Source organism: Panthera tigris, chromosome A1 (genome assembly GCF_018350195.1).
Source record: "Panthera tigris isolate Pti1 chromosome A1, P.tigris_Pti1_mat1.1, whole genome shotgun sequence".
Classification (NCBI taxonomy): Eukaryota; Metazoa; Chordata; class Mammalia; order Carnivora; family Felidae; genus Panthera; species Panthera tigris.
In genome coordinates, this window is record NC_056660.1 from 226,844,755 (window position 1) to 226,871,392 (window position 26,638).

Consider the following 26,638-nt stretch of genomic DNA (forward strand, 5'->3'; position numbering starts at 1 on the left):
GAGTTAGACCAGATGCCAACATCCTTGGGGGAGGAGGGGTGGGGGCCCCTTCTAGTCCCACCCCAGTGCTTATTACAGGGACATTGTCCTTGAGGCTGACAGCACCAGACCTGGAACCTTTTCTGAGGTGGTGGGAGTTCAGGACCAGAGAACCAAGGGTAGGGGGAGTGTCAGAGGGGGCCCAGGGACCAAGCTCAATTTGGAGCTGGTGACCTCCCAATCTACCTGATTCCCAGGGCCCACAAACGTGTGGGGAATGACTGTTCAGCTTCAGAGGAGTTTATTGCTGGGACCTGGAGAGGAGCTGCTGGAATGGCTCCCCGAGGAGGTGACCAGTCTCCGGCCTCGGCCCGGCCAGGGCTGACACCGGTGTCTGTGGGTGGTGGCAGCACCGGGACGCAGGATGAGCACTGCTGCCTCCTGGAAGCTGGGTTGCTACAGGCAAGGGGAGCTGAGTGAGCAGCTGGGAAGGCCCACCCTCCCTCCCTAAGTGCCACGGGGTGGGGGGTGGGGGGCTGCCAGTGCAACAGGGACAGCGCCACCCCCTGGACAGCCTGTGTACCCTCCCACATTATTTTAATTGCTTTCTAAATCAGTTAAGAGAAGAAAGGAGATGAAACATGCATTCACACCATCTTTAATTACCTAATTACCTTTACCTGTTTCGTGTGTGTGTGCATGTGTGTGTTTGAATTACCATCAGGCTTCACTTGCTTTCAGCCCAAGGCACTTCCTTTAGTATTTCTTGTAAGGTGGGTTGGCTAGCAACAGATTCTTTCGGTTTTTGTTTATCTAGGAGTGCCTTTCTTTTGTTTTCATTTTTGTAAGGTGGTGTTGCTGGTTTTACATATTTGGTTGACAGATTTTTTTTTTGTACAGTTCTTTGAATACATCCCCTTCTAGATTCCCTTGTTTTTCTAATAAGGAGTCAGTTGGTAATGTTATGGGGGTTTTCATACATGACAAGTTGTTTTCCAATGACTGCTTTTGAGATTTTTCTCTTTGCCTTTAACATTTTCTCTTTCAAAAAAAGTCTTCTCACATTTTTACATGATGTATCTAGGTGTGGATCTTGTTCTGTTTACCCTACTTAACATTGGTTGAACTTGGATGTGTAGGTTATTCTTTTTTAGAGCAAATATGGGAAGTTTTCAGTCATTATTTCTTCAGAAGGTTTTTCTGCTTCTTTCTCTCTTCTCCCCTTCTGATTCTCCAATTATATGTGTGTTGGTATCCCACATTTTTCTGAGGTTCTGCTCGTTTTCCATCATCTTTTTTCTGTTTCTCAGATTATATAATCTCTATTGATTTATCTTCAAATTCATAGATAATTTTTGTATGCCAGTTCAAAACTGCTGTAATAAATTTTTCATTTAAGTTATTGTGCTTCTCAACTCCAGAATCTGCATTTGTTTCTTTTTTAAAAAATAATTTCTTTTTTTTAAAGTTTATTTATTTTTGAGAGAGAGAGAGAGAGAGAGAGAGAGAGAGAGAGAGAGCATGCCAGCAGGGGAGGGGTAGAGAGAGAGGAAGACAGAGAGAATCCCAACCAGGCTCCATGCTGTCAGGGCAGAACTCAACTCAGGGCTCGGTCTCACAAACCCTGTGAGATAATGACCTGAGCCCAAATCAAGAGTTGGATGCTTAACCAACTAAGCCACCCAGGTGCCACCTATGATTTCTGTTTATTTTCTCTATTTGATCAGACACTATCATCATACCTCCCTTTACCTTTTTTTTTTTTTTTTAAAGATTTTATTTTTAAGTAATTGCTACACCCAACATGGGGTTTGAAATTATAACCCCAAGATCAAGAGTTGTGTGCTCTACTGACTGAGCCAGTCGGGTGCCCCTCTTTACTTCTTTAACCACAGTTTTCTTTAGCTGTTCAAGGATATTTATAATGACCATTTCAAAGTCTTTCTCTGTTATGTATAACAGCTGGATCCAGGCAGTTTCTGTTGCCTGCTTTTTTTTTTTTTTCTTGCGTGTGGGTCACACTTTTTGCTTCTTTGCATGTCTCAAATTTCTTGTGGAAAACTGGAAATTTTAGTCAATGTCTATTAGCAACTCTGGACATTGACTTCCTCCACCCCTAGGGCATGTTGCTGTTTGTTCGTTTATTTGCCTAGTATTGTGGCTGGACTTTTTTTTAGGGAAGTCTACTTTCCCTGCAGTGTGAGGATGGTGGTAGTTTTATCAGAGTTCTACTTTTTTAAGTTTACTTATTTATTTTTGAGGGGCTTAGGAGGAGAGAGAGGGAGAAGAGAGAAAGAATCCCGAGCAGGCTCCATGCTGTCAGTGAAGAGCCTGACTTGGGGCCCAAACTCACGAACCGAACCATGAGATCATGACCTGAGCCGAAATCGAGAATCTGCGCCTAATCGCTTAACCAACTGAGCCACCCAGGCACCCCTATTAGAGCTCCCTTTGCCCTTCATTTTCCCTAATCTCAGTTGAGCTGTCTGCCCCTATTGGTATCACACCCAGATGTTAGGTTCTACTAATTGCCAGACTGATTACTGTATCTTTTTTTTTTTTTTTTTTTGGACAATGCCTTGGAGGTCTGAACTGCTTTATAGGCTGATCCAACTAAATTCAGTCCTCTTTCCAGGGGAGGTTTTTTTTTTTTTTTAATTAAAAAAAAATTTTTTTTTTTAACGTTTATTTATTTTTGAGACGGAGAGACAGAGCATGAACGGGGGAGGGTCAGAGAGAGAGGGAGACACAGAATCCGAAACAGGCTCCAGGCTCTGAGCTGTCAGCACAGAGCCCGATGCGGGGCTCGAACTCATGGACCACGAGATCATGACCTGAGCCGAAGTTGGACGCCCAACCGACTGAGCCACCCAGGCGCCCCTCCAGGGGAGGTTTTTGAGGCCAGTCTTGGAAGTCTGTTCGAACCCCAGGAATGCTCTATTAATTGTATCTTTCTCTGGTTTTCCCTGGGAAACTAGATGGCCTATGGTTTAGCTTTGAGAATGTCCTTAGGCTTTTACTTCCCCACATTCTGTTTCAAATAAAGTCAGTTCTTTTTGGGGAGAACTTCTGTTTTATAGCCTGCCTCTGCTCCTCAGCAAAATCTGAGCTGTGGCTCCAGAGCCCAAGGCAGGGACAACGGTGTGCTTCTCTGTGAGTGACACCTGTTTTAGGAGTAGGGTGCTGGGTGGGGGCAGGGGCCCCTGATCTTCACAGTTGGCCTTTCTTGGTGTGGATGCTCTGACCCATGAATGAACTGAGATGATGGCAATCAGAGCTCCTATGGTCTCAGCCTGTCTCACCTGACGTAGATCCTTTGCCCTATGAGTGGGGCTTGATGGAAGAAGAAAGCCTCTGACCTCTCAACCATACTTGCTTGGAACTCAGCCTCCGTGATACAGACCTGAGGCTGGGATGAGAAATGCCTGTGGCATGTCCCTCCCAAGGAGACACCATAGCCATCCATTGGGAGCTCAGGGGAGACAGCCTCATTTTCTTGGCCACACCCACTTGTGCTAAACTGGATGGGTGGATGGGGGGAGCAGATTCTAGCTTAAGTCCCCTAGATTTTTGCTATTCTCACTAAAATTTACTATATTTTCCTGATACATGTTTCCTCATTTCCTTAGTACATGTCCTTAGGACAATTTCTTGAAACTTTATTTTTTTAAATTATTTTTTTAATGTTTATTTATTCTTGGGGGAGGGGGTAGAGAGACAGAGAGACAGAGAGACACAGAATCCAAAGAAGCAGGCTCCAGGCTCTGAGCTGTCAGCACAGAACCTGATGAGGGGCTCAAACTCACCAACTGTGAGATCACGGCCTGAGCCAAAGTCGGATACTTAACTGACTGAGCCACCCAGGCGTCTCAATTTCTTGACACTTTAAGTGGTTTTATTTCTCAAAAAATTTTTTTGCCATTTATGGTTGTTGCACTGACAGGTGGGTACATGGAGTTCACTTGGCTATTCTGGAAGTAGTTTACCCAATTGCCTTCTTAGCGTAAAATTTGAAGATTGAAAAAACAACAGTTACATCTGCCTCTGTGGCATTAGTTCTATCACAAAATAATATTTGAGACTGTCTCAATATTTCATAGCCAAATTTTGCATTGATTTAGGTCCAATCGTATTGCTTACAGCAATTATATACATAAAGATATAAAGAATTAAATCACAGTTGTGAGACAAGTGTAAATCCCAGGCTTACAGATTTATAAAGAGATTCCACGATGGCATCAGCAGTTGTAGATATTTTCACAAATTTCCTGGTTTCTGTTAAGGTAAACAATTTAAAGAGAAAGGGTAAGTTTTTCAGGATTATTAAGATGTCTGCTTTTCTATCATGATTTATTTATTACTCACTTCTTTTTTTTTTTTAAGATTTTATTTATTTATTTTTAATGTAATCTCCACCCCCAATGTGGGGCTCAAACTCACAACCCTGAGGTCAAGAGTCACCTGCTTTACCAACTGAGCCAGCCAGGCATCTCTCTTGTTCACTTCTAAAATAATTTCTAAAACTTTATTAAATGGTGAATAATAAGATGTTGTTTCAATTTTCATAAAGAATTAGATGCAACCAATTAAGAGCTGACTTCTGGTTGTTAGTTTGCCCAAACTAACCAAGTTATAAAATATTAACATATCTGGAAGCTCAGCTGCTTGCTTCTGTATGAAAATGAGCCTGTGATCATAGAAGTTTTCATGTAAGAATTAAGAAACAGAGAATGTAGAATTTTATGAACACTGCAGTCCAGGCCCTAGAAGATGCCTGTTGGAAATTTTGACAAGTGACCCTTAGGAACACCTTGGCTTCCTAACAAAGGCTGACCAATACTCTGATCCATTTCATGTGTAAAAGGTCATTTCTCCCATTGAGCAAGATCCTCTCTTCTTTTACTTTTCACTGACCAATAGTAGTCCTGTCTTCTGAAAAAATCTAGATCGGTTTTATCGCATTGTCTAAAGAAGAACATTGATGTAGATCTGAAATGCAATTTTGTGAAAATTCACAAATAAGCCCACTTAAGAGAAAACTATCGATTAGAAGCTTGCAGCCACAATTCACAGCATATCTGACAGAATGTGGTTTAAACAATGGGGCCTGATTAACAAGTGTTATGAAAACTCTGGAGATAAGTTGTTCCAGAAATGGTTAATCTAGCAGCTTCAAGACAGCTTCTCTTTTTCATGATTAGGCCTCCACATGCATCACTTCCTTACTAACTAGAATCAAAAAGCAGAGAATGGAAGGATCTTTTCATCCAGAACTTTTTATCCCACTAAGACTCTCAGCAGGGGTGCCTGGGTGGCTCAGTTGGTTGAGCATCAGACCCTTGATTTTGGCTCAGATCATGATCCCAGGGTCGTGGGATCAAGCCCCACATCAGGCTCCCTGCTGAGAGTGGAGTCTGCTTAGGATTCTCTCTCTTTCCCTCTCTCTCTCCCTCTGCTCCTGGCCCCTGCTCATGCTCTTTCTTAAAAAAAAAAAAAAAAAAGGCTCAGCAGAAGGTTCCCATTTTGTGTCAACAGCCAGGGCTGGGTCACCTTGAACCAATCACTGTCCCAGGTAAATAAGGATCCTGTGATTGACTAGGAGTTATGTCAATCAATACTACTCACCTGGGGTCAGGGCAAACTGTTGCCTCCGACTTGGACCAAATTGGGATTCTACTCTCAGAAACAAGAATGGTTGTTGGGTAGTCAACTCACAGTTTCTACAAAAATATCTTAGCCCAAACTTGAAAATTAAATCCTATGATAGAGTGATATGTTTTTTTTTCTCTAATATATCCTATGTGAAAGTGTGTTTTTATAAGATTTGAGATATATTTCATACACCATAAAATTCACCCATTTCAAGTATACAGTGGTTTTTAGTATATTCACAGCTGTGCAACCATCTTGACTTAATTTTAGAACATTTTCATCACCCTAAAAAGAAACCCTATGCATATTAGCAGTAATTCTCCACTCCTTCCCTCCTTCCTTAGCCCTGGGCATCTACTACCTCCTTTCTGTCTTTTTGGATTTGTCAACTTTGGACATTTCACATAAATGGAATCATATAATTTGTGATCATTTGTGACAGACTTCTTTCACTTAGCATAATGTTTTCAAGGTCCGTTCATACTGTAACATGTGTCAGTACTTCCTTATTTTTTTATTGCCAAACAACATTCCATTTTAAGCAAGCTTACTTTTTTTTTTTTTTTTTTTTTAGTAATCTTTAAACCTAACATGAGGCTGGAACTCACAAACCCATCAAGAGTCACATGCTCTACCGACTGAGCCAGCCAGGTGCTCCCAAACTTATATTTTTTATCTATTCATCGGTAGGTGAGCATTTACAACCACCTCTTGTCTGTTACGAATAATTCTGGTATAAGCATTTGTGAGCACACTTTTGTGTGAACATGTTTTCAATTCCCTTGGATATATACTTAGGAATGAAATTGCTGAATCATATGGTAACTCTATGTTTAGCATTTTGAGGGATCGCCAAACTATTTTGCAAGGCAGCTGCACAATTTTACATTCTTACCAGCAACGAATGAGGGTTCCAGTGTTGCCACATATTCATGAACACTTGTTATTGCCATCTTTTTCATTTTAGTCATCCCAGTGGGTGTGACACGGTATATCATCGTGGTTTGTTTGCATTTCCCTTATATCTAATGACACGGAGCATCTTTTCATGTACCTGTTGGCCATTTGTATATTCTCTGTGGAGGAATGTCTATTCAAATCTTTGTCCATTTTTAAATTGGCTTATATGTCTTTTTATTGTTAATTTGTGAGAGTTCTTTGTGTATTCTGGATACAATCCCTTGTTAGATACATAATTTATGCACATTTTCTCCCATTCTGTAGGTGGTCTTTTCACTTTCCTGATTGTGCCCATTGAGGCACAAAAAGTTTTAATTTCGATGCAGTCCAATGTGTTTATTTTTCCTTTGTGTACTTTGGGTTGGTATTTAAGAAATCATGTGTAATCCCAGGTCACAAAGATTTACTTCTGTATCGCCTGTTAGGAATTTCATAGTTTGAGCTCTTACATTTAGGTCATGATTAATTTTGATTTAATTTTTGTGTGTAGTGTGAGATGGGGTAAGACTTAATTTTTTTTTTTCATGTGAATATCCAGTTGTCTCCGAACCATTTGTTAAATAAATCATGATTCTCCTGTTGAATTGTCTTGGAATCTTTGATGAAAACCACTTGAACATAAATGTAAGGCTTTATTACTGGACTTCATCTCAATTCCATTGATTCATAAGCCAACCCTCTTGCCACCACCATGGCGGCTTCATGACTAGCTTTGTTGTGAGCTTTCAACAGTTTGTGTGTCCTCCAACTTCGTTCTTCTTTTTCAGAATTGTCTGTCTATTCAAGGTCCCTTGCGTTTCCACATGAATTTTATGATCAGTTTATCAATTTCTGGAAAAAAAATCCTCCTGGGATGTTGACAAGGATCGCATTGAATCTGTAGGTCGATTTGGGAAGTATCGCTGTCTTAACTATATGAAGTCTTCTCGATTCATGAACATAGGATGACTTTTCGTTATTTAGGTCTTTTACAATTTATCACAGCAACTTTCTGTAGTTTTCAGAATATAAATTTTGCATGTCATTTGTTAAATTTATTCCCAAGTATTCTATTTTTTATGCTGTGGTAAATAGAACTGTTTTCTTTATTGGGGTTGTCCCTTGCTGGTATACAAAAATACAGTTGATTTTTGTGTATTGATTTTGTATCCTGACACTTTGCCAAACTTGTTTATTAGTTCTAATCATTTTTTAGTGGATTCTGCTGGATTTTGTACATACAGGGTCATGTCATCTGCAAATAGACATTGTTTTACTTTTTCCTTTCCAATCTGGATGCCTTTTCTTTTTCTTGCCTAAGTGCTCTGGCTAGGACCTCTAGTTGAATGGAATACAAATGGTGAGGTTGGAGATCTTTGTCTCATTCTTGGTCTTAAGGGAAAAGCTTCCAGTATGTTTCCAATAAATATGATGCTAGCTGTGGGGTTTTCACAGATTCCCTTTTTGAGCTGGAGGAATTTCCCTTCTACTGTTTTCTAGTTTGGTTGCCAAAGTACTATTTAACTACCTTTTATAAAGTAAAGAAGTAAAATCAGTGTCCATTTTCAAAAATTTCCCTTCTTCCCTTACCCTCTCCCATTTTTCATTTACTCAGAAAATGCTTGATGGGCCTACCTTCAATAAAAGAGTAGTTGTAAGAAATTACTCAAGAAACCAGTTGTCTAATATCATCTTTCCCTCTCCTCTTCAGGCACCAGAATTTCTCTCTCCTTTCCCTTCTTCCTCAGGATGAGTTAGTAATAATGTACCTACTGTAGAGCTAGAAGAGGTATCATTGACTGAAGGAGATTGCATTAAAAAACCTTTGTCTAACTGATATAGAAACAACAGTTTCCAGTTAAGGAATTTCGGGCATCAGTCACGATCACTTAGGCTGCCACCTGCTCCGGTCGAAGAAAATAAACGGATACTTGATACGAAGTCATATTTAGCAAAATGGTAATACAGAAGCTCTTTCAGAGCTGCAGACAGTAATTCAGCCACTTCAATCTGACATTCCATTTCCGATCTGTTTATGTCAACTGGTTTTTGAAACCAACCTCTTGAACTCTGAGTTGGGGTGATGTTCGGTCTGGTAACTAAATAAACAGCAGCATGAACGAGGTGGGCAAGGCAGCTGTGTTGCCTCAGAGAGGTGCTTTATTTGTTGATGTCCAGCCTTCTTTCAAAAGGATTAATGCCACCTAAATTCAGTGATGAGGAAATTGGGAGGTTGGGAAATGGGAGCGTTAAAGACAGACCGTAGGTCTGTTTGGGGTGCGAACCCTGCCTGGGCTCCTGGAAGAGGTCGCCTCTCCCAGAATTAGCTTCTGCTACTCTGCCAGCCAGGGGATGTGGAAGGCGATAGCATCCCCTCAACTGGCCCAGATGAGGGAGGATGTTTGAACCTCTGGGTCACAGGGACAGTGGCTGCTCTCCGAAGTCCCACACATGGCTCCAGAGCCCTGAGGAGCAAAGATGGGAAGTAGAAGGCCTACACGGCCCATCCTCCAACCCTGTGCTCCTCCCTCACCCCAGGCATCTATGGGTATCTTAGGCTACAGATACAGATAAAACACTTCCAAGCCACTGCCTGCTAGAGCAAAGAGTGTGAGGGGATTCTAGGGGGAGAAAGCTGTGGAATCACGCTTTCCAAATGTGTGTTTGGGAGGTTAAGTGGACGAGATGTGGAGTAAGAGTGCTCAGTCCAGATCCTGGCTCTATCACGTAAGCCTGCTGCCTGCATAGACTAAGCGCTCAGAAAACAGTGCCTGTTCTTAGAATTGAGGTGGCCTCTTTAAAGAAGTGGAGTAGAATGTCTCACCACTTTTACATCCTAACTTGAAAGGAAAATAAACCTTAAAAATGTTAAGGAGAGAGGGGTGTCTGGGTGGCTAAGTTGGTTGAGCGTCCAACTCTTGATTTTGGCTCAGGTCATGATCACAGTTCGTGGTTCGAGCTCCCAGTCAGGCTCTGCGCTGACAGTGCGAGGCCTGCTTGACATTCTCTCTCTCACTCTCTCTCTCTCTCTCTGCCCCGACCCCACTCGTTCTCTCTCTCTCAAAAATAAATAAAATTAAAAATTAAAAAAGAAAGAAAGAACAAGAATCAATGGAACACCCTGCCTCTTCGAGCTTCCTCAGGCCTTTCCATGAGCAATGGTTTTGTTTCCGTCTTTCAAGCAGCACGGTCCTTTTACCAGCAAAAATGGCCGAAGAACAAATATTTTTCAAGAGAGTATGAGGAGACTATGCCATCTACCACTAAAAGGAAAGGACATCTATTTAGTCACTTCCTGAAACTCGATTCTTGTGACATTAGCTCACATTTCGAATTGACTTTTTCATGTCAGTGGGAGACTTCTTTGCACTCCATTCTTTTACAGAGTTTGTTCTATTTCACATCCCCTTTGCTTCTCTCGTTAATGAGAATATGAAACAAAAAAAGAGGATCTTTCAGCTTTGTAGACAATACCACCACAGCTATCTTAAACTCCGGTTTCTGCAAATAAGCTGCCTTTTTTTTTTTTTTTAATAACAGGAAGGAAAAAAATCAGTCTTTCGTATCAGAAAATAAGGTTGTGTTCTAGGGAGTTTGTCTTTGTGTGTGTTTATTCGGGGTTCTGGAGGAGACAAACTCTGGTTCTCATAGTATTATATTTCCCGTCCCACACATGTATGTGATAGCCTATGACTGAGCATTAACTTGCCATTTCCCCCTTTTTTGCTTTTTCCTCTCTCTCCTTTCCCTCCCCCCTTCCTCTCCATCTTATTTGAATGGATGCTGACAGCACTGTCCCAGAAGAATTAGCAGCGGCTATTTCTTTAACCAGAAATTATGACTCTGCCTACCTCAAAGTCAATCTGCTGGAAGACGCGGGCACCGTTGCATAACTGAATGACAGTCACAACGCGACTCTTGTGCTACCCGTCCAGAGACGTGTTGCATGGTTCGGTCTTGAGGTAAAAATGTAATTAAAAAAAGAGAAAAAAGAAAATCACCTTTGCTAAAAAAAAAAAAAAATTCCTTTTTTACTGTAAGAGAATATGTTTTCAATATTTTGGTAAATATGTAGGAATATTTTTAGTAATTGAGGAAAACTAACAAACCCAACATATCTTTAGGTTTAAGTGGGAAATTTGCTTTGGATCTGAAATTTAAGAACAGGTGTAATTTTGCAGTTTGGGTTTGAAGAAAGACTAAAACCAGAGGATCAAAACATCCGAAAAATCTATTCTCTGGTGTCTTAGGACACAGATGAGTAAAAATTCCTGCTAGAAAATCCACTCCAGTTTTTACAGAATTGATTTTTCCATCTGGCATTAGAGACTGGTGATTATTCAAACAATGCCTCCACTGCGTAGCACTTGAAATCTATGTTTATTGAATATTTCTGATGGTTATTAATGTTGAAAAATGGTAGTACCATTTAACCAAGCTGGTAAACAGGAAGGTTAATTAAATATGACATAATTTTCAATTAGGAAAAACAGAAAACACATTTGCAATTTTTGCTATAATCATTTTTTATTTTATGATCCAGAAAGTATCTTAGGTGTTCTCAGGGTCATGAATTATCATTATGAATAGCAAGCCTATTCCTATTTGGAAATGCTCCTTAATTTTTTTTTGAATGTTTATTTATTTTTGAGAGAGAGAGAGAGACAGAGTGCGAGCGGGGGAAGGGCAGAGAGAGAGAGAGAGAGGGAGACACAGAATCCAAAGCAGGCTCTGGGTTCTGAGCTGTCAGCACAGATCCCAACACGGGGCTGGAACTCACAAACCATGAGATCATGACCTGAGCCGAAGTTGGAAGCTTAACCAACTGAGCCACCCGGGCGCCTCTGGAAATGCTCTTTAAATAGGAACGGTATGAGGCACCACAGCAACTTGGTTGAGTGTCTTGGCTCCAACTTTTATTATATGTGTGATGTCAGATACATTTGCTGTGTCAGTTACCTGTGGTGTTCTGTGACAAATGACCCTAAGACCCAGTGACATCCAATTACATACATCCATGGGTTTGCTTGGTGTTGGTTGATCTGGTCTGGGCTCGGGTGGGCCTGTCGTCAATCTGTGAATTAGTTTCAGGCCCGCTTCACATATGTCTCATCCTCCCTGGGCCTACCCAAGACATATTTTTCTCATAGTGATGGCAGAATCCCAGAAGTGCAAGCCCAACCATGCAATCCCATTTTAAATTTCTCCTTGTGTCTTATCTGTGAACATCCCTTTTCCCAGAATAATCCCCATGGTGCTAGCCCAACAAATATAGGATGGGGAAAATATAATTTGCTCACAGAGGTTGGGTGTGTATGTGTGAATATTCACTAAGTCGTGAGTAGGCTTCTAATCTAACATATTATTTCGGCTTCCTAAATCTCTATTTTCCTCATCAGTAAAATTGGGACAATAAATTGAGTAATGGCCTTGGTATTCAGGCATGAGGCATTGTAACATAGAGTACAGAGAGCAGAGAGGATGCCCACTAGGATTTCCTGAGATGCAGCTGTTGTCATCCTTAAAAGGAATATTGTAGACCCATTGAATAACACAACAGGAAGAGATGTTCAAGCACCATTTAATAATCCCAAATGTGCAGAAGAGTGGCAAAAATGGTACAAAGAACTTGCCCTTCACCCAGATTCACTAGTTGTTAACATTTTGCCACATTTGCTTTTCCTGAACCATTTGAGAGTTAGTTGTAGACAACATAGTCTTTTATCCGTAAATGCTCCCCGTGCTATTTCCTCAGAACAAGAACAGTCTGTTACATAGCCACAGCACAAATATCAAATTCAGAAAACTTAACAATGATTCACTATTATTATCTACTATATAGTCCATATTCAAATCTCACCAATTGTTTCAGTAATTTTATGGCAATCCCTTTCTCCCCATCCCCTCTTCTCCAATTCAGAACCTGCTCCAAAATCACACAAGGCATTTAGTCTTCATAGTTTTTGTACTCACCTTTAATCTGAAAGAGTTATTCAACCTCTCTCTCATGTCATTGCTTTTCAAAGACTGTAGGTCAATTATTTGGTGGACCGTCCCTTGTTTGTTTGTTTTTTCTTTCTTTCTTTCTGATGTTTTCTCATGATTGCATTAGGTTATGCATTTGGGGCGAGATATTTCATCAGTGCTATCGTGTTCTTCCCAGTGCATCACATCGGGAGACCCATGATGTCTGCTTGTTCCAAAATTGGTGATGTTAACATCGATCCTGTGATTAAGGTGGTGTCTGTCACTAGATTTCACTAGAAATCACTCTTTTCCCTTCGTAGTGTATACATGTGTTGTAAAATGCTTTGGGACAATGTAGATATCCCATTGTTCCTCATGTGTTCACCCTACTTTTTGCAGCCATTGATAATTCTTCCCTGAATCAGTCATTACTATAAAGGTTCAGAGAGGTTGATTTTCCAACTCCATTGTCTTTTCTACATTTATTAGTTGGCATTCTTCTCTGAAGAATCACTTTCCTTTCATCCCTATTTATTTTAGCAGTACGGACTTGTGGATTTTTATTCAATTCCATGGATTATAGGACACAATACATAATTTTTATTATACTTGATGTTCAAACTGTCCATATTTGGCCAGTTAGGAGCCCCTTCAAACTGGCTGCCATGTCTTTTTGATTACATTCTTACTTTTTGGCATAACAGTCGTTCCAGGGCTCATGTTGTACTTTTTTTTTGCTCCAGTCCTGGAATTAGCCATTTCTCCAAGGAACCCTAGTTTAATATGTTCTTTTGCCTTCAGGCTGAGTCATATTAATTTAGATGAAAACTCAGACCATAAGCTCAATAATGCAGGTTTAATAACACGATCATGAGCACTCTGAGGAGCTGTATACTCAAACACATTTTACCGACTTTTACATAATAACTCCTAGCTGATGATACTATAAAATATCAGAATTTGACAAATCGACTAATGCACAAAAATGGCATTCCTCATTAATGGGTCACATCAAGTACGTGTGTGTGTGTGTGTGTGTGTGTGTGTGTGTGTTTAACTGAAGGTCGATTACTGGTCCTGCTTCCATAAGTAGTTGTGACCAGGGACAGAGAAGAGGGGAACCAGCCGTCGCAAGGAGAGGTCATTTCCACAACATTCCATTTATACACAGAACTAAATAGACAAGCGCAGAGTCACTACTGCCGTTAGAAGTTGGCAGAGTGGGAAAAGGAAGGAGCAGGTTGGGAATTGGGGTGTCATTAAAAAAATACAGGACCCCCCAAACTGGGGTGGCTGGGGAGAACTTGGTCCTGCTTCAACGCAAGTGGAATCACATCTAAAGCAGTTTGGGGAGGTCAGAACCATCAGGGATGGGGGGGGGAGGAAGGTCCAGGGGGTGAGGGGGCTGTTTGTGGGTAAAGAGATTACCCTCCCCCTGCTGGGATCCGACACCCCCTCCAGTCTGGCAGGAAGGGTGCAGCCTGCAACCTCCAGTTGGTGGGTCTGGGGCTGCCAGATACTCCAGGCAGGGGGCTGCAGGGGGCTCGCATAAGGCTTGCCCTCCAAGGAGATGACAACACTGGCTCCCAGCTTCTCTGACAGGGTGCAGCGGTTCTTGACCTCCTCATACAACAAGTTTGCTTGTAATTCATGCTTGATGTCCGTCAGCTTCTTCTTGATGGTGTCCTTGGAGCTGACTGAGATCATTTTGCTCTTAAGTAGTGCAGGCTCCAGTGCACAGAAGATAAACACCGGGTCCTCCTTCTTGCTGTCCTTGGTCTCACGGGTTGTGTCATAGAGGGCATAGTGGCAGTAGTTATGTGGCAGCATCTTGACAAAGGTGGCATGGCGGTCGTCCGTCGTCTGGCCCACATCGTCTGGCAAGGCTCTCCTTGCCCTCCTCGGGGGATGATGTTCTTCTTGTCCCTGCTAAGGCAGAAGCCTACCGCCTTCTTGTGCTTCCTCACCTCCTCTGGTGTGGAGGACTTACACAATTCCACATCACTGGACACTTTGATGACGCCATCAGAGACCGCCACACCGGAGGCCATGTTTCCGGAAGTGAAAGGGAGATTGCAAAGAGAGTCAGGAGGGTACCTGCCGCTGCTGTCGCATTCAACTGCCACATCAAGTACATTTCAACATCATCCATTATAACAAAAGATGTGACCCACCGCTCCCACACGAAACAAGATAGATACATGCTATCGTATAACAGACATTGACTTCTGGAAAGTTTGTTTTTTCAGAAAGAAAACTGTAAATAAATGTGTTTGCCATTATCTGTGTATATTAAAGAGATTCCAAAGTCCCTGTCAATGATCTCTCTCTCTTTTTCAAAGTTTGTTTATTTTTTCAAAGTTTATTTATTTAGAGAGAGATTTGGAATCCCAAGCAGGCTCTGTACTGAGCTACCTAGGCACCCTGAGTTTGTTTATTTGTTTATTTATTTATTTAAGTAATATGTACACCCAACATGGGACTCAACTCATGACCCGACCTCAAAAGTTGCATGCTTTTTTGACTGAGCCAACCAGGTGCCCCTATTTATCTCTTAGAAAAAGAAAAAAATCACAGTCAAGGGGCTCTTGGGCAGCTCAGTTGGCTAAACATTGGACTCTGGATTTTTGCTCAGGTCGTGATCGCATGGTTTGTGAATTTGAGCCCTGCATGAGGCGCTGAGCTGACAACATGGAGTCTCCTTGGGATTCTCTCTCACCTTCTTTCTCTGCCCCTCCCTTCCCCCTCAAAATAAATAAACTTAAAAAAAGTCACAAGTACAGTGAAGAATCTGGACATTGTGCTGACTGTTCTTGAAGAGAAATATGTCATCTGTCTGAGTGTAACATTTAAACTTTAGTGAACATATTAGCATAAGTAGTTCATTGGTGTAGGTCAGCATTGATTAGGGACTCATGAGGCAGGCCTATTCTTTTAAACTTTCCGCTGATCAAAACGCTTTTTCATCATGCAATCCACACAATCCAGTGGGTTAGTCATTTATGAATTGATTTTTTTTCTGCCTCCTTCTACTTGTCCTCTTTTCTAGTTTTCTGTTTACATTCCCATGGATGTCAAACATAGCACCCTCTCTTCATTTCACATTCCTGAGGATGCCAACTTTTCGAAGAGGCTGGGTTTCTTCAGGTTTCTGCAATGAGCAAAACACTTTGGGTAGCGGTACCCTCCTGTGTGACTCCATACCTATCCAGACAGTATAAGTGTTTGGATGGAACCAGGAAGCAGCAGCAGAGAATTCCAGCCCTGGCCCAGCGGAGGGGTGATCCACTGGCGTCATTCTACCAGCCTCCAGTGAGGGTGGGGTGGGGTGGGGACTTGAACTTGCTCTCAGGCAGGGGCAAGGGGAAGAGAGTGAGAGAGCGTGCATGCTTGCCCACAAAAGTCCCTACAACACCATCTCTTAGCACAAAACTCCATGAGACCTCTCCTTAATGGTGAATCCTGGGCATGTTTTTAGTGCTTTGTCTGTAATTGTCATAATATGGGTGATCTAATTTATGTTATTGGTATGTGTGTGCTTAACTGTTGGCTTTGCAAATTTCTTTGTAAGCACCTCGAGATCAGGGATGTCTCTAGCTGATCTTCACATACCTCATATGGCGAACAAGGAAAAGTGCTCAGTAAGTATTTGTTAACCTGAAATTTGATGATCTCTTTCATTCCCAAAATCCAATTATGCAACGTTTTCATCTAGAAGGGTTTTTTCCCCCCAATTATTTCTCTGAAACAGGCAACACTTAGACCAATACTTTGGCAACATTTAAGCCCAATTTAGACCCTCATCACTCATGACAAATCACATTGTTTAAAAATGGTGATCAGATGGGGCGCCCGGGTGACTCAGTCATTAAGAGTCAGACTTTGGCTCAGGTCATGATCTCACAGTTCGTGGGTTCGAGCCCCACATGGCGCTCTGTGCAGACAGCTCAGAGCCTGGAGCCTGCTTTGGATTCTGTGTCTTCCTGTCTCTCTGCCCCTCTCCCGCTCGCACTCTGTCTCTCTCTCTCTCTCAAAAATAAATAAACATTAAAAAAATAAAAAATAATAAAATGGTGATCAGGCACAGGAGTTTGTTTTAACAAGCTCCACCACTCAAGAGTGTCAAGATGGCAGCAGGGCTCCCCCTGTGTAGATGGGAGCCACCATTTACTGTTCATCTTCCACTTTGCAAGAGTGGGAAAGTTCCACAGAGATCCACAAACGCCACCTTTCAGAATTAGGTATCTCACTTATGGTTCTAGAAAAACAGCATATTTATTTATGTCTGTTTGATTGACTTCATTAAATCTTTAATCCCCAAAGCATAAGTGCTTACCATGATTGATCATTTACATGAATAATTAAAATAGGAATTGGAGCTTTTCTTAAAAAAGAAATAATAGTTGAGTATAAACTAGAAATATGAGTTCTGTTCTCTCACCTCATCACCCTTGAATCTGGGCCAGCTCTGGTACCAGGGTCTGGAGACTGACCGTCCTGTGGGGACAGTCAGCTCTGCCCAATTGTGTCATTTGGCCGAATTCCATATCCTCTCTCTGCCTCTATTTCCTTATCTTTAAAATGGGCATTATAACCCTTCATCTAATCCCATGACATTGTTGTGAGGCTTAAATAAGTCAACATGTATTAAAAGCTCACCGAGGAGCTTGGCACAGGGCAAGCACCAGTGACTGAGCAATTCGGTGAGACTGTAAGGTGTCGGGTGAGCATATGTCCCATACATGTACGAGCGTGTGTGCCAAGGCTCTTTCAGGGGCATTGTGCTCTTTGGAGGCCATTTTCTTTCTTCTCCTAATACTAAAAGCAGCTGAAAGCTTTGCTGATTGTTGAGAGAGGGCTAAATGAGCCATTTGGGGCTTGGAAATATTTCCGGGCTGAGGTTACAGGTTGATGGAATGGAGTTCCCTCCCCTAGGGTCCCTACGACTCTAGGATTCTTGGGGGATCCAGCTGCTACCCCAGTGAGGGGCAAGCTGCCTTCTGAGAGGACACAGAAGTGAGGGGAGCCAGGCCCAGGGATATTTGGATCAGGGGACTCATGAAGAAGAAAGCCACTGGGAGGACAGTAAGGAGGAAGGAGGACCAAGGTCCCAAATGTCAGGCTTTCAGCAGAGGTAGAAAGATGCTGTTCGTGATGTCGGCAGGAGTCAAAACTTGTAAAGACTTACTCACAGCGCTTAAGCGTGCATTAGGCAGATGCAGGGTTACTCTGCAAGGGCAGCGAGTCTCGAGGATGCTGTAAAAGCTCATTTAAGGGGACTCCCCACCCACTGACATTCTGTAGTTGCCCTTTAGAGAGCCTTGTGACATCTCGCTCTGTGCTTTCCGGATGTGGGCTTGCCTGACCCTCGCTCAGCAGGTTCTGGACAGTCAGATGCCAACTGAAACCCAAAGTCCACAAAAGGGATTATAGCACACACTGTGATCACAGGCAGCCTTCCGGCCACTGGCCAAGCCCTTCTGGTTTCTCCTTGGGATGTTTCACAATCTTTAGTCTGCTTCAGGAGACCACTCCTGGGATATGGGGACCCCAGATATTTGAAGAAACCTGAAAACAGGTTTTGATGTTTAGGCAGTTCTGCAAGGAGTGAGTGGCACGGGGTATGTTTGGTTATTCAATGTAGTTTCATTTCTGCATTCATGTTTGTCTGCTTCTGTTTGACCTGTTATGCTTCAATGTATTCTGTTTTAGTTACTTGATCTACACCCAACATCTCCAACACTGTAGAAGTAATTAAAATCAAATATTGTCTCTCTTCTGTTAGAAAACGGATACATGCATTTTTTGCCAAGCAAATGGCTTCCACATTTACCTTGGCACTGCATGCATTTTAGAACACCTCTTTCCTTCACCTCTCATAATAGGAAGAAAATGAGCACGTTGAATTCTACGGTGGATTTGTGGAAAGGTTTCTAATTCCACAATGCTGAATTGTTAAAATGGCGTGGCCTATGAATGATCTCATGTCACTAATACAAGATGAAAATCCCTGCAGGCAATCGCTTTTCCTAATTCTTGTTTGATTTTCTGAGAGCAGACACCATTATTCAAAGCACACATGAAATCGTGCACCTGGGCATTTAAATTTGGGACTGAATCTCCTACAGACCCGAGCTTGAAAAAAGGCTTCAGGGAATTAGCATTTTCCCAGCAGCAGATTTAATAACCCTGAAAAAGGGGTTGTGAATCCTACTGTCCATCATGGAGCTCAGTTACTTTAAAGTGCCGTACGAGGGAGATAGATTTTATTAAGGAGATTTCTATTCCACCGACAAGGCACTGGAAAATTGTAATAGACGTAAAAAACCAATCATGTATTATGAGATGATTTGTCAGGTTTCTGGGTTTTTTTTTCCCCCCTGGCTTATGCTATTTGGTGCTGCAAATAAGCAGTACTAAAGAAATGTCTTAGACAGCAGCTTGCTTTGGAGAAATAAAATCCAATCTGTGTGGAGTCTAGAAAGGAAAGCCCCTTTCTACCATCCCTATGCCTTTTCTTTTAATTTTTAATGTTTATTTTTATGTTTGAGAGAGAGAGTGTGAATGGGGAAACGGTAGAGAGAGAGGAGACACGGAATCCTAAGCAGGCTCCAGGCTCTGAGCTGTCAGCACAGAGCCCTATGTGGGACATGAACTCAGGAACTGTGAGATCATGACCTGAGCCGAAGTTGGATGCTTAACTGACTGAACTACCAGGCGCCCCCCTCTCTTTTTTTTTTTAAGTTTATTTATCTACTTAGAGAGAGAGAGAGAGAGAGACTGTGTGTGTGTGTGTGTGTGTGTATCAGTGGGGAAGGGGCAGACAGTGAGGGAGAGAGAGAGAATCCCAAGTGACTCAGCACAGAGCCTGATGCAGGGCTCAAACTCATGAACTGTGAGATCAGGACCTGAGCTGAAGTCAGGTCGGACGCTTAACTGACTGAGCCACCCAGACACCCCCTACCATCATTATGCTTTTTCTTATGTGTCATTCATTCATTCCTCATTTGGATTTCACTGTTGCTTCCCACATTAGGTGTAAAATTCACAGCCCTTGTTGGCTTTTGTGAGAATTTGGAAGGGTAGATTGAGCATCTTTCTCTGGTGGGTCCTTTTCTTCTCATTCTAGGACCACGTGTCCATGTGCTTATGCATATGCAGGACCTGAATCTTGTAGGCAAAATAGCATGTGACGGGTCGTAGGGGGAGGGGAGGGCAGAGGGAGGCAAGAGGGGCCTGCGACTGAGCCATGGCACTTTGCCATCCAGCTGTGATCCCGCACAGGACAAGGCTGTGATTCCTTCAGGCCGCTTTGACTAAATCTTGTGATAGTAAGGAGGCATAATCAGTAGAGCCCCTGGATTCTCTAGACTGTTGCGATTCTCTGCTTTGAATTGCCACTGGAAATTTTAGCTGTGTGCATTTTATGTGCTTTTTAAATTTATAATCACCCATCTATTCACACAACAAGTATTTATCGAATATCTACCATGTGCCAGGCATGTTTCCAGTGCTTGGAGGTACAATAGTGGAAAAAAATCACAGACATCGTCTTCATTCTTACACTAACAGAGATGCTGGCTTAGTGGGAAGGAAGACATTAAATAAAGAACAACATAGGGGGACAGGTGAAATAGGCGAACGGGATTAAGAGTACCCTTACGAGTAATGCATAGACTTGTTGAATCACTAGATGGTACACCTGAAACTAATATAACACTGTGTTAAGCTTATTGGAATTTAAAAAATAAAGAAAAAAGTTTTTAAAAAGGAAAAACAAAACTCCCTCCTAATCGCAGCGCCCCCTACACCATATGTTGTTGAAACTCCCTCTAGTCATTTTTATACGCATATATATTATAATAAATTAAAACGGATTTATTTTAAACAATTAAAAAAGAACAACACAAGTATACAGTTGCAGACTGGACAGGGGAGTGGCTCTCTGAGAAGCAAAACTCAGTGTGCATAGAGTGACTCTGGCAGGGGAACCTGTTTTTATTTATTTATTTATTTATTTATTTATTTATTTATTTAATATTTCGAGAGAGAGAGAGAGAGAGAGTGAATGGGGAAGAGGGGCAGAGGGAGAGAGAGAATCTTAAGCAGGCTCCACACTCAGCGTGGAGCCCGAGGTGGGGCTTGATCCCACGACCCTGGGATCATGACCTGAATTGAAATCAAGAGTTGGACGCACAACCGACTGAGCCACAAGGCCCTCCTGGGGGGAAGCTGTTTTGGGATGGTGGGGATTGGGGCAGCCCTCTCTAGAAGTACAGTTAGGTAGAGACCTGGAGAATGAGTTGGACATAAAAAGTTTCCAGGAGAAGGAACAGCATGTGGGGAGACCCGTGTCACGGCAAATGAAGGCCAGTGGGATGGCAGGATAGTGAAGGTGGCAGAGGCTGTTGGCGGACCATCAGTTCTCCTGTGGCATTCCCCAATCCAAAACATGTTATGGCTTCCTCCAGCAGGGTTCCGGAACTTTCCATCTGAGGGCATCTATGGCACGCTCCTCCTGTGAAGGGAAGTCCTGGAGAGGGGAGGCTTTTACAAGTAGCCATCAGCCAGTGGTGACTAGAGCCAGAGGAGAAATGCCCCAGCTTCCTCATCCCTCTGGCTGGATAACTCGGAGGTGTGTCCTACTCCATTTCCTAACAGATCCCAGCAGGACTGGGCCACAGTTTTCTGCATAGGTGACAGCTCGTGCACTCTCTTCTCCTTCATGCTACTCTCCCATGTCCCTCCTGGCACTTCTTGGGGTCATCTCACCAATAAACTACCTGCTCTTGAATCCTTATCTCCTGGTCTGCTCCTGGGGGAGCCCAACATAAGCTAGGAAGAGAGCAAGAGGCTGAAAGAAAGGCAGAAGTCAGAATGTGGAGGGCTGGGGTTCCCAAAGCCTGGTCCCTGGAATCCCAGTGTTGCCCGAAAACCTGTCAGGGAGGATGAAAAGTCACATCATTTTTTTACAATAGTATTAAGATGGCATTTGCCTTTTCCACCATTGTGATATTGCACTGCCAAAGTAGAAACCAAGGGTAGGCGAAATCAATGGAGCTTTAGCACGTATCAAGGCTGCACTACAATTCGTATTTTTCATGACAAGCATTTCCAAACAAATGGGAAGTTTTACTTACAAATGTCCTTGATGGAGCTGTAAAAATGATTGCTTCTTATTAAATCTCTTTTCTGGAGTATACTTTAAAAAAATTCTGTGTAATGGAATGGGCAATATGCTTAAAGTACTCTGTGCCCACCAACTCCGATGGTTGTTTTGAGGAAAAGCTTGAGTTGCCAGCTGAACTAACCTCTTGCTTCATGGAACACTATTTTTACTCGAAAAGAATGAGTGGCAGATGATCAAACTATGATTACTCATACTTGGATATCTGCCAGACACTTTCTCAAAAATGAACAAAGTGACATTATTTGTTGCCAATAATAACATTTGAGCTTCCAAGTGAAAACTGGAATTTTGGAAAAACTGTATCTGTCATGGTTAGGTTGATAGTTTCCAAATACTTAAAAGACTTTTCTGAGGGGCTCAGTCGGTTAGGCATGCCACTTCAGCTCAGGTCACGATCTCACAATTCGTGGGTTCCAGCCCCGCGTGGGGCTCTGCACTGATTTGAGGAGTCTGCTTGGGATGCGCTCTCTCTCTCTCTCTCTCTCTCTCTCTCCCTGTTTCTGCCCCTCCCTGACTCGCACTTTCTCTCTCAAATAAACAAACTTAAAAACAAAACACATGGAAGCACAGTGAGGTTAAAAAAAAAAAGACTTTTCTAAGAAGATGGGTGGTGATATTAACAGATGTGATTTTTCGATACCATATAACTATACTGGGACAACATTTTGGAAGGTCTTCCTAACTCAGTGAACCAGTAGTTTTCAAATGACCCGTCTGTGATGGTTCAAAATCCTATATGGGTGATGGGGCGCCTGGCTGGCTCAGTTGGTAGAGCATTGCAACTCTTGATCCTGGGGTCGTGAGTTTGAGCTCCATGCTGGGCGTAAAAATGACATAGAAAATCATGTTTGAGCAAAAGATCTATACAAATGGCAAAATATCCTAGTGAACTTTAACATAATAGAATATGAAAAGGTCACTGATGAGATTTCGTATTCCACATTGCAACTAACCATTAGGAAGCGACCACATGGTGAGATTGGTGCAGCAGCCAAAAAGAAGGGCCACAACGATCTGAAATACCTATAAAATGCTCCTCTATTTCCCAACTGCGTGTCTGTGTGAGGCCCGCTTGTCCTCAGTTTATCGACATTGTACATCACAACAAACCGAACGCAGATGTGAGAAGCCAGTTGTCTTCCGTTAAGTCAGGCACTGAAGAGATTTGCAAAAATGGAAAACAATGCCCTCCTTTTCCCTAAACATGGTTTGTTTGGGAAATAAAGTTAGTCTTCATAAACTTATTTGTGCAAATCAACTGCGTCGCTTATCTTAATTATATTAATATGCAATGGTATTGTTATTTACTTAAAAATACATTCATAATTGAAACTAACACTTTCTTAGTTTAAGTGCCTCACATGGTGAATGTTGATAGATATAACCCCCGTGCATAAAAACTTGTTGAGGTCCTCACCACCTCCTACAAGTCTAGAGCGGTTCTGAGATCAAGATGTCTGAGAACTTCTACTGTAGAACCTTGCCACTGAGGAGTTTTGAGCAGGTAAGTTCCAAGTTGAAGCAGATTTAAAAGATCATTCACGGTGCATGTGTGTTGGTGTGTGTGATCACAATATGTTGGCAACTTCTGTAGCAATGGAAAGCCAACAGACCTAATGGGGCTTCCAGTCTGTTCCATCAGTCGCTGGCAGTGGGAGACACTTCCTCAGCCCCACTCTCCAGCAGATGCAGACAGAGGTCAGCTCCCTGATACCCAAGCCTTCATTTCTCTCTTTTTTTTTTTTAATGTTTTATTTATTTGTTTTTGAAACACAGAGAGAAAGAGAGAGAGAGGGAGAGAGAGAATCCCAAGCAGAAATCCCAAGAATTTCCATGCTGTTAGCAGAGCCGTCAGCACAGAGCTCATGAACTGTGAGACCATGTTTAATTTAATATTATTTCGGTAGCCGAAATCAAGAGTCAGAGGCTTAATCAATTGAGCCCCCAGGCCAACCCGAGGCTTCATTTCTTGGTCTTCTATAACCACCTGCGAGTTGTCCGAGGCGTGCACAAAGCGTGGGGTTAGCCAGGCTCCGCTGTGATTTTTTTTTTTTTTGCCAGCCCCGGAGCGTCTCTCTCGCACCTTCCAGGAGTAGCACTGAGCTTCTGGCCCGATCTTGGAGAGCCGGCATCACTGTGGACGCAAGAAGCCTCCAGTGCGTTTTTTTTCCAAAATTCCTGGTCCCGAAAGAGACATTTCTGGTTTGTTTACTCTTTCATCTCCTTTCCAGGCTTAATGACATGAAAGCACTTCGGGGCGCCTGGGTGGCTCAGTGGGTTAAACCTCCCACTTGGCTCAGGTCATGATCTCGCCCGTCTCCGTCTCTCTCTGCCCCTCCCCGACTTGTGCTCTGTCTCTCAAAAATAATAAACATTAAAAACAATTTTATATGAAAGCACTTCATTAGCGCTAGCGGTATCCTCAATAGAGACAGTTTTGGTAAAATGATCTGGTTTGGGAGATTTTGCATTGTGAAATTTTGCAAACTCTTCGGAAGAGGTTCTCCAAAGCAAAACGTGTTCCTTTAAACAATTTTTTTAAAACAATCTTTATTTATTTTTGAGAGAGTGACAGAGTGTGAGCAGGGGAGGAGCAGAGAGAGACAGAGACACAGAATCCAAAGCAGGGTCCAGGCTCTGAGCTGTCAGCACAGAGCCTGACGTGGGGCTGGAACTCACCGACCGTGAGATCATGACCTGAGCCGAAGTTGGATGCTCAACCCACTGAGCACCCAGGTGCCCCAAAACGTATTCCTTTAGTGTCAAGACGGGAAGCAATTGTAAGTCAGGAAAATGATTCCCTTTCCTTCCCCTGTAGACATCTGGGGGTTCTGATTCTTTCTCTGAAAATTTCATCAAATGCATTTCCTCCTCTCTTTCTACCAACACAGGTCTCTATCAGCTGCACTCGGGATGATTTATTTCTATAACGTCTCCACCAATCTCCTGGTCTCCTGAATTCCTTTTATCTACTCTACCCCGGACTACCGCCTTCCCTCGCCCTCCTGGAGCCTTGTGGCTTCTGGTTGGCTGAGGGATAAAGGTCGTTCTTCTGAACAGGGGAGGTCACACATGACAGTGCTGTTCACCTAATAGCCATGAGCTCCTCCTCAGTTCCCAGCCTCCTTTGCAGTTAGGCTGAGACCATGTGACCAGGTTGTGGTCAGTGGGAGAGGCAGGAAAGTAACCTCGCCATTTTTACACCAGGCCCTTAGAACACTTCCCGTGGTAGGGGCTCAATCGGTTGAGCATCTGACTTCGGCTCAGGTCATGATCTCGTGGTCCGTGAGTTCGAGCCCCGTGTCAGGCTCTGTGCTGAGAGCTCGAAGCCTGGAGCCTGCTTCGGATTCTGTGTCTCCCTCTCTCTTTGATCCTCCCCTGTTCATGCGCGCTCTCTCTCTCAAATAAACATTTTAAAAAATTACAAAAAAAACTCACTTCCCGTGGTACCCTCCAGCTCTCTTGTCCTGCTGCTGTGACCTTGTAGCTGTGTGTGTGGGTTGAATTGTGCAATCCAGTCATGCAGGATGAAGACATTTGGGTGGGCCCTAATCCCATGTGACTGGCATCCTTAGAAGAAGAGGGAAATTCGGACACAGAGGGAAGAAAGCCATGCAAAGCTAGAGGTTGGGATTATGCTGCCATGAACCCAGGAACACTTGAGGCTACCTGAAGCGGGAAGAGGCAAGGAAGGATCCTTCCCTAGTGTCTAAGGAAGGCACATGGCCCTGTGGACACCTTGGTTTCAGACTTCTGGCTTCCAGAACCTCCAGACAACCATGTCTGTGGTTTTGAGCCACCTGGTTTGTGACACTTTGTTAAGGCCGCTTTGGGAAACTGATACAGGGTGCTATCCAGAGTAGTTCCTGGACAGAGGCTTTTTGCGAATGAGACACAAACCTGTTCTGTGGTAAACCGTGGAGCTTCCAGATTGTCGTTGTCTCTGTAGCACATGCTGGCTTATCCCGATGAACACGTTATCTAAGCACATTTGTAAGTAGACTCTGGTCTACCTTTTTAACATCAACTATTATTCACCCTGTTTTCCAGTGATATACTCTATGCCTCTGGGACTTATGCTCTTTCTATCTAGAATGTTCTTCCATTCTCTAATTTATCAGGAGAAACCATACCCTGTTTAAAGCCCAGCTGCGACATCACTTTCTCTGAGAAGCCTCTCTCAGAGCCCCTGGTTACTGCCTTTTGCCAAAACTTCTCGAGACCGAATACTGGTTATAATATGTTAAGATTTGGTGTGTGTGTGTGTGTGTGTGTGTGTAACGTCTTAGAACGTGAGTTCCTTGAAGCCAGGGAGCATACCTTTAATATTTACACCCCGTTTCTGACCTAACATTTCATTCATAAGTGCCGAATTAAAGGCAGTAGTGAAATTAATTCTCAGAAGCTCACGCTAGCCTGGCTCTGGGAAGGTCAAAGGGGCCCTGCTGGTTGAGGTCTGAGATCTGACCTTGTTATTTTCCAGCAGTGATGCCCAAGATACATCTTGGCCTCTCCAGGGATGGTGATTAATGAAGGCAGGCAGCGTGGCCTTTGTAAACACTAGGTAGGAAGTTCCGGTGGGTCTCTGAGGTCTTAAGTTCAGGCTATAATTACCTGGGTTCACCAAGTGACTGAGAGATCTAAAGCCCTATCTCTTTGGTGGGTGGTGTGTGTGCATAGTTGTGTGTGTGTGTGTGCATGCATGCTTGTGTGTGATTGTGGACAAGGGGGAGTAGGGTCTCTTAGGGATTTCAAGGGCCAGAAGTCTATGTTATTGCTTTTCTCTCTCTCTCTCATTCTTTCTTTCTTTCTTGTTTTCTTTCTTTCTGCAATTTATATTGAATTTTATTCCATTTAAAAAAAATTGAGACAATTGACATATAACATATAAGTTTAAGGTGTACGATGCAT

The 26,638-nt window shown here is 42.8% G+C and overlaps 1 protein-coding gene across 1 annotated transcript; it reads right to left on the reverse strand.

Moving 5' to 3' along the window:
* Nucleotides 1-270: 270 nt before the first annotated feature.
* LOC102972518 (cofilin-1-like) lies at nucleotides 271-14,588 on the reverse strand. Its single transcript, XM_042957120.1, is given in 3 exon segments — nucleotides 271-435; nucleotides 13,966-14,430; nucleotides 14,433-14,588. Coding segments are annotated over 3 exon segments (786 nt in total).
* Nucleotides 14,589-26,638: the final 12,050 nt, after the last annotated feature.